At 41.2% G+C, this 12503-nt stretch overlaps 1 protein-coding gene across 1 annotated transcript in view; it reads left to right on the forward strand.

The window, feature by feature from the left end:
- The window catches only part of PAX5 (paired box 5), a 424585-nt gene that overhangs the window by 53143 nt on the left and 358939 nt on the right, over positions 1–12503 (forward strand). Inside the window, exon 3 of the mRNA XM_069237601.1 lies at positions 8267–8331. Within this exon, the coding sequence (XP_069093702.1) occupies positions 8267–8331 (65 nt within the window). The remainder of the gene's footprint in view (positions 1–8266; positions 8332–12503) is intronic.

Here is a 12503-nt window from a genome sequence, read left to right on the forward strand (position 1 = left end):
CAATCAAAGACTGTCACAAAGAAGGAACCTACATTTAAGGCACACGCCTATAAGCAACTCCAAGACGTTATTCACTCATATTGTGGATAGTCCATATATAAAGTAATGTTCATTGATCAGATGGCACTCAAGCTTCAAATCCAAACTCCAGTTGGCTCGATTCGATTTGGCGCGTCACAAATTGAAACTCCAGTCCTGCATGCAGTTTAGCCAGTTTTAATTGGTTTCAAATCAGCCCGAGAACAGCCAACATGTGTTTCGTCCTGGGAAATATCCCACTGACTTCGTCAGGTCTGGTAATGAATGAAAAGCCAGTAGAGTATATGTGTCCAATCTCTTCAAATTCTGAGTCCTTCAACTCTTAAAAAGTCTAAAGTCACTTATTATCGACACTCCCCGAGAGAAGTAAATCTCCATGAGCTGCACATATGCTGCCATACTATCTCTTCAAACTCTACGGGGGGAATGCAGCCCTTTGTGTGAGGAAAGGCACAGCCCGATTCAGATGTAGGTGTCAGCTCCTTTCTCCCATCTTGCCCAGGAAGACCCGTCAGCCTGGTGATGGGCCATCAGGATGCAGATATCACACCCAAGATCTCTTTATGTGTGACTGTCTTGATGGAATGCACAAACCCCAGCTGTCATCCACCTCAGACATGTATTCAGAGTCAGGCAGAGGCACAGAGTGGTTAAAGAAAAAAAATGCCACCTTTCTAAAAGTGGCATTTTCAGGCTTACAGTTTAAAATCCAACTTCACCATAATTTGTGATTTTACATGGTGAGTCCAGAGACACCAAACTCCTTATTTCTATCATCTCACAGTTGGAAGTTTCACTTAAACGATGCTTCAAGGTAACTCCAATGTTAGCCTATGAAAGAGATAGGCCTTGCAGTAGTGAAAAACAAATGTAGCTGTTTTTCACTACCTGGACATGTTAAAGTTAAAAGTGCATGTCCAACTTTCTAAATACACTGCACCCTGCCCTTAGAGCCTACCTTAGGGGAGACAATATGTAATAAAAAGGAAGGTTTTGACTAGGCCTGTGAGGGTACTTGCCAGGTCGAAATGGTAGTTTAAAACTGTACAGACAGACTCTGTAGTTGCAGGCCAGAGACATGTTTGTAGGGCTCTTGTAGGGGTTGGCACAACCAGTGCTGCAGGCCCACTAGTAGCTTTTATTTTACAGGTCCTGGGCACATATATTGCACTTTACTAGGGTCTTATAAGTAAATTAAGTATGCCAATTGTGGATAAACCAATGTTACTATGGTTTAGAGTACAGAGCACCTGCACTTTAGCACTGCTCAGCAGTGATACAGTGCCCATAATCCTCAAAGCCAGCAAAAATGAATTCAGAAACCAGGAGGGCAGAGGGCGAATGTTTAGGGGAAACCACACCAAGGAAGCCAGGTGTAACATGAATTATTAGAATGGAATCATCAGTTTATCGTTTCTTTCTCTTGTTAGTATATACATCATAACATCTTATTATATAAAAGATGATGGAGATAAGAGAATGAGAGCAGGTTTACAAATATGTATCTTTATAAAGTATTTGTTATGCACATAGCCACCATTTCTTGCCGCACACCAGAGCTTTGTGTTCACTTGCATTATAAATTTTTTTAGAATACGTAAGCCTTAAAAGTTTTATCAAGGTACGGATATTTTGACCTGATCAGAATGAATTCAGATGACTTTCTATGTACAGGGGACCAGAATGGAAAAGGATGTACCACCTTTACAATAGAAGCAAGAAGCCCAAGGTGTTTGTTCCATGTAGAATATAAGGTGATCGTGAGGTATCCTTCAGCTTACAAGTGAAAATGGAAAAAAGCTCTCTTGGTCAGCTATATTAGTGCTCTCAAATATAAGATAAAAACATCAGGAAAGGGAATACCGTTGTAAGGATCTGTAAGCAGTAGTTTTGAACAAGGGTTCTACTGATCCTAAAGCACAGTTTGATTTCTTTGGTCAGAAAGAATTTGATTCGCTACAGGGACTTTCCTTCAAACCCCACTAACTGTAGCCTCTCCAGGGATTGCCTCTTTCAGGGGTGTTAAAGGCAATACATAACCCCCAAACAACCAGGTCCAACTATTGATGTGCCCAGATATCACACATTGCAGGGAATATCACAGATTCAATACCACTTCCTACTACCAAGAAAGTGTAGAAAATGCCATCCTTTCTATGTACTTGTGAAGCTGGATGACTACTGGTCAGTGCATTCTTTTTACTGGAGGTGCTTTCGGTTGAAACCCACCTATATTTGGCAGGGAATGTACTGCTTAGTAAGGTGTCTTAGCACTGGGAGTACCAAAGCCAGTTTAAGTTGCTTTGGAGCTGTTCCTGACTTGGGGGAACTCTTTTAAATTATCTGTATATGTATTTATGTATGCATGCATATATTGTGAGACTTTGGGGTACTAATTGGCTGGGGTGGAGCCCTGGTCAAGCAGCAACCACATTCCTTGTCAGGGCAAGACAGAAGCAAACCCTAAATTAACCTGCTTTCAGTCCCCTAGTAGGTAGGCACAGAGCAGTTAGGCGTAACCTAGAGGCAACGTGTAAAGTATTTATGCAACACTTCAAACAGTAAAACAGTGACAACACCACACAAAATAGAGCAAAATTCAAAAAATAAAACAAAACCAAAACAACAAAAATCCAATCAGTAGAACTGGAGTTTTGAATTTGTAAAGAAAAAACTGTAAAATACACCTAAAAGCAGAAAGCGTGCCATGGCTATTTGGTCATGCTGGACCAGGTCAATTTCAAAAGTTCAGGCCAAACGTGATGGAGCGTGGGTTAGATACAGTCCCAGGTTAATCCCACTGAAGTTTTAACTTCTAAAGTTATGTGGCAAGAGTCCCATTCATGTTGGAGAGGGTCGCCGAAAGCAAGACAGGCGTCACAAGTGGTGGTTGGCGTAGTGCGAAGATCATGCTGGGTGTTGAGGATGTGCAGGCTGGAGCTTCGTGTTGGCAGTCCCCTACGGGCAATCGATGCTTGCTGTATGACAACATGGGCTGGCGGCTGCTCAGTTTGAGTGGCATGATCTTGGTGCGAACAGGCCTTTTTGGGGTTGGAAGAGCCCACAAACTTGACTTTAAGAGCCTGTGAGCCACACCAAGGGTCCAGGATGCGAGTGGCACCACTTGGGGGTCAGGAACTCGCTGCAGCTGGGTCCTGGAGCTTTTTGTGGAGCCTTTTATATTCCTGAGGCTCAGATCAGGTGGCCAGCAGACTAGCCTTTGGAGTAACTTTGGGATCCTGGATTGAAGTTGAAGTTGCAGGTCCAGTTCTTCATTCCCAGGCAAGAGGGCAACAGGTCAGCACAGCAGAGCAGCCGTTCCTTTAGAGCAGCAGTCCAGCAGCGTGGAAGTCGGTGTAGCAGCGTAGCAGTCCGTCATCCAGGCAGAGTATCCACAGGTCCAGAAGTGTACTGAAGAGTTTGCATCTGAGGTCCTTCTTTAATACACAGTTGTGCCTCTGAAGTGGGGAGAAGTTTATAGAGGCACGCATGCATACACAGAAGCCCTGCTTCCCTGCCCTGGCTCCAGATTAACTACAGTGGGTATGCCGCCCTTTGTGTGAATGAAGGACACAGTCTGTTCAAGTGTAAGTAGGGCTGTGCCCAACTCCTTCCTCCCATCCTGCCAGTGATGGCCCATCCATTCACATATAATCACCCCATTTTGCATGGTTGTTTAGGAGGAATACACAAAGCTCAACTGTCACGCACACGCAGTCATGTGACCCAGAGACAGGCTGCAAGCATCAAATGGCTAAGAGTGACATTTTCAGGATCGTAATTTAAAATTTGACTTCACCATACATTAGGATTTTAAATTGTGATTCCAGTGACACCAAACATGAATCAGTGTTGCAACCCACTAGTAGCATTTCATTTACAGGCCCTGGGTACATGTAGTACCACTTTACTAGAGTGTTACAAGCAAATTAAATATGCTTATTGTGTATAAGCCAATGTTACCATGTTTAGAGAAGACAGCACATGCACTTCGGCACTGGGTAGCAGTCATAAAGTGCACAAAGTCCTAAGACCAACAAAAATGAATGGATGATGTGCAAGCAGAGTTTGAGGTGTTGTTGCACGTCTGAAGCAGAGAATACTTTCAAGCATATCAAGATGTTGTTATCTGTGATTGAAGCACCAAGTGCAGAAGATGGTTAGCATTGATGTGATCTTGAAGTTGAACATAGACTGCTTTTTTAAAGAACTTTCTAATTAATCTTGTGAGAGTGAGGGGATGGTGGTTGATGAGGTCATCAGGGTTAAGTTTAGGTTTTTTTAGGAGTGCGATGATTTTTCCAGTCTTGAAAGCTTCTGGGGACATGCCTTAACTAAGGGGGGCATTGACAGTGGTTATCAGGTATAAGAGATCATCACCAGAGAGAGCTTTGATGATGAGGGACAATGGTAAGACATCATCTTCATGTGAAGTGGCTTTGAGGAAACTTAGTATGTCAGACAGATCTGGGAGAGACTGAACATGGAAGGGATGGATCTAAGAGATAATGCAAGCTTGATATCCTCAATGTGCTGCCCAATCCTCTGTATTTTTAACTGAAGAAAAGGTTCACGTCATTGTACTTTTCTTTGGATTGATGAATCTGTGGGTCCAGCAGGGTGGCTTAAGGAGTGCTTGATTGTCGTGAACAGTGTTCTTCTGCTGCTGGTTTCTTCATTGATGGAAATGGTTTAGTACTTTGCTTTGGCTGATGTGATGAGCTGTCTGCATATTGTGTGTTTGTTCCAATTTCTTTACTCTCTGCATATTGTTTATTGTTAACGAGATCTTCAAAATACTATGGTCCTGAAGGCTTTAGCTTGCACTTACATGTTTTAATTAAGGCATGGATGTTCACATAGCTTTCCAGACATTGTTTCAGGTGTCTAGAAGGGTATTGAACGTGGAGATGATGCAGTGAGAAATGAGTTCAAACATTAGGTTTTCTGTGAAGGGGTCTTTGAAGGATCTGAAGGTTTGGTCTACTCTTTTCTGTTCACTGTATATATTTGATAACTGACTCGTTTGCTAACTTGCCTGATTCTTATGGACAAGAGTATTTTGCTAAGTAAGTAACATGGCAGTCCCTGTATATATCTCAAAAGTTTGAATATGATGAAAGTTGAAATTGCACAAAAAATGTTTGCCTCTCACTTCAATGTGGCCGGTCCAAAGATGGCTATCATCATCCTCAAATAGGAATAAATGAAAGTATATTCAGTCTGTTTTGTTATGTTGTTAGTAAAGCAATCAGATAAATTAATACAGAGGAATTTGGAATGAGACATGGTATGACATGTTGGAATGAGACATGGTATGAAATGAAGTCTGCAGAGCGTCCAGTACAGTGAGGACTTGCTAGGTTATACCTGGAGCCTCAAAAACTAAGTTAGGTCAACATCAGTTTTTGTCTGTAACCGGCATGATTTTAAAGATTCATGACTGTAACCAACATTTGGCTGATTTTACTTGCCTCTTTGCCTTTTTCGGTTCTGCGGAACACGATTACTTTTTTTTTTTAGAGCAGTGGCACCTTATGTAGTTTTATACTTTATAGACAACTTGTCTTCAGCTAGTAAGGAGGAGGCCGTTGCTTTTCTGAAGTGTGGGTGTGGGATCAGTTTCTTTGTCTCTTTCCTATTTCCAGTCCATAAATGGTGTTTGGCTTTGCAGAATGTTAGTGGAATGCTTTACAGTGCTCTCTGTCTGTCTCTGTCCCCATGGATCGTAACGAAAAATATTTATTTTAACTCTCAGAAAAATGACAGATTGGTTGGGATCAGTAGTATGTAATTAGGGACCACGTCCCTAAGGTGGTCCTTAATTCTTTAGAGGCACATGGCTTCCGACCAGTGTTTTCACAAGGTCACAAAACTCCAGAGGAACTGTAAGATCTTTTATGCTTTCAGTTGGTTTTATTTTATTACTTATGATAATTGAAATAGGTTAGGCTTTGGTGAAAATATATTTTCTATATTTTAAAGGTGAAAGACGCAGGGGCAAAGCTTGAACCTTAATCTGGAAGCTGTATCTTAATTACCTAATAAGCAAAAATAATACAAAATCACGGAACTCATTTTTCGACTTTTTTTTAAAGTGAAGCTCGGACTTGGATTTGCTAAAATCTCCATTACAAACATAGAACGATAAATAAGCAACAAAGAGTGTTGAGCAACAGTTCAGCAGCCAACTTTCGGAGGGGCAAATGCTTCTGCTCTGTTTCATAATACATTGGCAACAAAATATTTAAAAAAAGGTTTTGCTCAGCTTTTTTACACTAGTGCAAATTTTCTCTGTGGCGGCCTTGGGGCGTAATTAGCAAAACATTGCAGTAATGCAAAATAATTGAAAAAGCAGAGTAAATACACATGTGCCATTTTTGCTGCTTGTATGATAAGTAAGGAGGCAGATGGTATTTTGACCAGTGCTAAACCTGCACCATGCAGATTCCACACTGCATTTTGCTCTTCTAACATGATGTAAAAAAAGAACGAAATATTTCTTCACTTTTCAAATAGTGGATATGTGCCTGTGCTTCAGATAAAATCACTTTTTCTATTTATATTACCTAGGTATTGTATTGCATCATCTATTTTATTATATTGCCAAATTGCTTCTGCAAAATAGGGAAAAATCAGTTTGGTATTTTTTTTTTACAAATAGGTATTAAAGTGTTTCACGTGTCAACGTAATTAGAAACAAAAGATATGTTTTTAATATCTATTTAGGAACGCTTTATTATGTCATTTCCTCCAGTTTTGCCATGTTCAAAATATGTTTTTTCCATTCCGTACTACACAAATAGAAAATTAGTCAAATTGCTTTTGCCCTGTTTTTTGCTTCAGTTCAAATTTTCTGTAGCAGGGGCTCAATGATTTCACAAATAAAATGGATATTTGTTGGTAAAATGCGTCCAAGCACCAATCTTTGGGTAAATTACTCCAGATCATCTGCTTGTAAGTGCATTTCGTGTGAAAAGAGTGCACGCCCCTTTGCATCACTTTTGGCCGGATTCATAATTTATAATGGGCAAATAGATTTTACTTCAGCCAGATTTGTGCACCAATACGATAATAGAGTGGGAAACCATGTGTTTGAAAATGTATGTCTAAAAGACAAGTTATATAAATAAATGCTTAGTTGCCATTAACCCTTTTATATAAAAAAAAATAACGAGGAAACTGCTTTTGCACTAATTTTGCAAACAATGCAGTAAAAATTGAGCAAACTTATTTTTATTATCATCTGCATATTTCTGTTACATAGTCTAGAGTTATTTGTTTGCCAGCCTGCAGTCGTTTTTCCACCCGATACTGTCCAAACCAGACAGAAACAGTGAAGGGGTGCAAAGAAAAAAAACAATTCGACTCATATTGCCACGTGTAGGCTGCTCGTTTTGCAGTAGCTGGACAATCGTTGCTGTGTTTTATATAATAATGAGAGAGAATATATTTTTCCTTTTCCAAACGTGAAAGATATGACTAAGTATGAGGCAAACATTCTTGGGCTACCTTTCTATCACAAAAGTAGCCAAAGTAGGTCAAAATAAGTGCATTTTTTTTAAAGACTGTGCATGGACTTGAATATTTCTGTGAAAATCTATAGGCGCACAACATGATTCATATGCACAGTGGTGTATTACATCTTTTTTAGTAATATTTCCCTAATTAACTTTACACCCCCTGGTGCAAATTATTTCTAAAATATGACTTGAAAAAAAATAGTTTGATTCATTTAGTTCTTCGCAACGTAATCGTGCTAAATTGATTTAGCTTGTGTTTTTGCACCAGTGCGTAGTGCTCTTTGGCGTGCCCTCCGAATTCTCATATTTGACGGAGCCCCTCTACAGAATGTGATGAGGGACCCCTGAGGCTTCATATCTCACAGTTACTCACAGGTTATGGACCTAACTGAGGGACTCTGGAGGGTCGGGGCACCCTGAAGTGTTGGGGTCCGCCTGCGCCGGACGGACTGCCAGGGCCTGCGTTACGCTAACGGGAATCCGGGACGATGGTTGAGGGAAAATCATTTTGTTCCATTTTGTATTGAAAGGCGCCCCCTTCTTTCGCGGTTGAGAGCGCAGCTCTAGCGTAACGCCGTCCCAATAAAAAGCCCAGGCCTCTAGCGCGTGGGATCGTTTCGGTACTGATTTCCCTTTCTCTATTGTTTCAATTCTCATGCATGCGCCAAGCTAAGTGGATCTGTGTTTTTCTCCTTCGCATACAGGATTATCCGGACAAAGGTACAGCAGCCACCCAACCAGCAAGTTCCGCCCTCTGGCCACAGCATAGGTGAGAAAAACTTATTCTAATTACGCCCTCATTGAAATGGGGAACTACCTGTGAACTTTTAATCAATCTTACGGACAGATAATTCTGCATAAAACACTCCAGCACACTCTTCCTCGAGCGCTGGCTTTGTCATCCTGCCACGATGTAGCATGGTAAATGAACTTTCTAAATACTGCTAAAAGGTTTTGAATTTTGCTGATTATCATGATAAATAGCTTTCACCATGAAACAGAAAATGGAAATCTGAACCAAAAAAGCCCAGCTAATAGGGTTCTATAGAATATTGGATAATTAAAGTAATAAATCACAAAAGAGGAACTTATTCATAACATTTTCTGCATCAATAGTCAGTAAGTAGATTTAAAGGTGTTCTTTCTTTCTTTTAATTTGTCAACCGTGCCTTCCACGTGGCTGTGTCTGGTGGTGGTCTTGTGTAGAGAGGTAACCAAACTTTCATAACTGTGCTCTTTCATCCACCTTATTTGCTGGTGTATGTTTTCCAGATACTGACACCCCGCAGGTGTGGGCACGGTTATACTGCTAATGTTTTTCAGATAAGCAAACAAAACCACCAATGCCCACCTACAGGCTTATTCTTTCACATTTTTTTAGTCAGATATGTTTTTCTAAAGGTTTTTAATGTTTTTGTTCATTTCATCTGTTTTTCCCAAGAAAATGTCAGCAGGACAAATAAGTCTAGAATGTAAAAAAAGAACATATTTACGGCTTTTAAGAATTCATAAAAGTTTCCATAAGGATGTCTGGAATACTGTGGCAGTCATAAATGTCCAGGAGTACTGCTGGAAAAAAAATGTAAAACCATAGTTCGACAGAGCATATTGTACCTGTAATATAATTACTTATGGATGAATGCCATCATCTTTGTGCAAAGATACATTTTATTTCTGCACAGGAACTTTTCTCCCTTACAGAACCCCTTCTCCTAAACTCCCACTATTGTTGGAGATCTTCCCTTACATTTTCCAGTAGATACACAAAAAGCTGATGGACAGAATGCTGAACATTGTCAAACATTCACCACCAGTCACAGATCTGGGTTTAATCAATTGTGTTTTAGCTCACCAAGCCGACCCAGTTTGAAGCCAACCATATACAAATCAGTCTTGACCCTGCTCCCCTACGGAATAGTCCAGCCCAAACCACCAGGCCAGGTCCTCCCTGGACTGGAAACAAACATCTTGGGACCAGTTTCATGGTATCACCCCTCATTAGCCAGACTAGCTTGAATCCAGTGGTACAGTGAGCACTGGGCCCACATCTGGGCACACCCTTCCCATTTATGGTGACAAAAGCATAAAGAACAGATGATGAATGGAATGCTGAACAATGCAAACATTCACCCCCTGTCACAGAGATCTAGGTTTAATTCATTGTTTTTTGCCAACCACGCCACCCCAGTTTGGACCCAGCCATATGCAAATCAGTCTTGACCCTGTTTCCCATGGGTATACTCAAGTCTGAATTGCCAGGCCAGGTGCTCCCTGGACCAGAAACAAGCATCCTGGGACAGTTTTCGGGGTATTGCCCCTAATCAGCCAGGCAAGCTCAAATCCAGCGGCACAGTAAGCACGGTACCCACACCTGGGCATACCCTTCCCACTTAGGGCAACTGTAGCAACATAAAAACATGATGGACAGAATGCTGAACATTGTCAAACATTCACTCCCAGTCACAGATCTGGGTGTAATACATCGTTTTTTTGCCCACCATGCCAACCAAGTGAGGACCCAGCCATATGCAAATCAGCCTTGACCCTGCTTCTTATGGGAACAGTCCACAGGATACAAGCATCCTAGGACGAGTTTTGACATATCACCCCTCATCAGCCAGGCTACCTTGAATCCAGTGGCACAGTGAGCACATGATCCATGCCTGGGCATACCCTTCCCAGTTAGGCCATCTATAGCAGCACAAAACAATGATACGTAATGTTGAACATTGTCAAACGTTCACCTCCAGTCACAGATATGGGTTTAATCAATCGTTTTTTTGCTCACAATGCCACCCCAGTTTGGACCCAGCCATATGCACACTAGTCTTGACCCTGCTTCCCATGGGAACAGTCCAGCCCAAACTGCCAGGCCAGGTCCTCCCTGAACCTGAAACAAGCCTCCTGGGAAGTGATTTCTTCTTACCTAAATGAGTGGATTTATAAACTTTGGTGGGCTTGGAAGTGATTAAAAAGAGTTCCATTGAGGCAATTTCGTGCATGTCAATAAAATGATAGTGCTTTTCAGCCCTGGAACACTTACCTTATAGGAAAAATATCACAGTTGTGACCAATCACAAATAATTTCCTGCACCCCCATTCTGGTAAGGCCTGGTGTCAATTGTGCAGCTGATAAAGTGAGATCATCCTCCATCAATATTCCACTTCAAGTGGCTTGATATGGGCTCTCACTTAGCTTTGGCGCAATGCCATCCTGCATCTGCCAGAGTGGAGGTTCCTATATATACATTAAAGGTTTACATCTTTCTGAAGGTGAAATTGCATAAGAAAATGTCTTCCTTTGCTCATTCTTAGTTGAGGACCATGATAGCCATATTTAGACTGACCACATAGGAATCAGAGGTAGATAATTTCTTCTGCAATTTCACTTTCCATCAGACGCAAACTTTTAAGATACATACAGGGACTTCCTCTATGGCAGATCAAAGAATGACATTCATCTAGAGGTGCGGACACCAATGGAAATAATATAAAATGGAAAGAGTTTCTCTGACTGTTATAAAGCAAGCAATGACCACAATTAAAAATATATGTTATTGCTGGAAGTCTAGAAAAAGCAGGAGTAGTAGCCGGTGATGTCCTGTCATACTTTATGAGAGTATATTTTGTCCCACGGCCGGATCAAACCTGAGAAAGGGCACTAGCTAAACTGATAAAAAAAAGGTGAAGGACTACTGAAGCTGTTCATGGACTGCTCGAATGGAGCATTAAACTCTTAAACAAGCACGTGTGTAAAGGCCTCAATCTGAATGTAGGATTGAGGCTTCTCGGTCTTATTTGTCTATGCTGCTTAAATCATTTAAATATGGTTGTTTTCTGATATTACACCCACTTCCATTGCCTATTATGTTAAAGAAAATAAGTGCCAGGGCCCAAACATTTTCTTAGGAGGTCATAACCCATTATTGGTGTTGGCCACTACTGCTACTGGGTCATCACTTTAGTTTTGTTCCATTTGGTGTCATAAGGCCTAATGTGCTGTACCTGGCTTGCATCAACAATGCAATTTTTGAAACATCACCAATTTGCCTAAGAATATTTTTGTGCTACAAAAGATGCACTAATTCATCACATCTAATATATCTCATTTAGTCGGGACTGCAGAATCCCTGGCCCATTAATATTATTGAGGCTGGATTGTGTTTGCAAATCAATTTGAATGACTCTGAAGGGAGCGATGGAGGCCAGCAAGGGCCGATATCCATCAATTCATTCACTTGTCGGAAGTACTAAAATTGCAGCTTCTCTCCCTTAGTGGGACAGAGCTGAAATTTAAAAATTGGCAAGAAGGATGGGGAGACGAGGGGTGGAAAAATAATACCTGTATCATTGTCTACGCCCCCAGTGTCCACGCCTGTCATTCAGAAGCAGACTCTGTCCCCATAGAGAGCTTACACTCTGCGAATACATAGCAGAGCTTTTATAAATCCACTTTTGGACAGTGGTTTGGGACCTAAGTAGTGGCCACAGACCATTGAAGCCTGTCAATGCAGAGCACTAGTAAGCGCTTATGTCCTTTTCATGCCCCTATTTTCCTCCCAATTTGGATTGAGTCACACTATAGAAATTGCAAGTTGCATATTCATTTGCAGCTTGTAATTTTTATTTGAAAGCTATTATTCTCTTTTTTGGACTGGTAAAGCCTGTTTATGTGTAATGAACTGTGCCAAACTCTCATCCTGACAGGACTATGGATATAGTTTGCAAAAGGACTTCGCCCAAGAAAAAAGTCATATTTTTCATGGCTAAAACGTTTCAGCCCCACCTGGGTTTATGGATCAGTATAAAGGGTCTTCACTCGCTCCATGTGTACAGACCAGTTGAAATGACTCTGTACAGCTCACATGACATCATACTTTACATCTATCATCATGGGCGTATCATTGCGAGATTCGGGGTGAGGGTTTCAGATAGTTCACA

This window comes from Pleurodeles waltl, chromosome 1_2, assembly GCF_031143425.1.
Source record: "Pleurodeles waltl isolate 20211129_DDA chromosome 1_2, aPleWal1.hap1.20221129, whole genome shotgun sequence".
Taxonomy (NCBI): Eukaryota; Metazoa; Chordata; class Amphibia; order Caudata; family Salamandridae; genus Pleurodeles; species Pleurodeles waltl.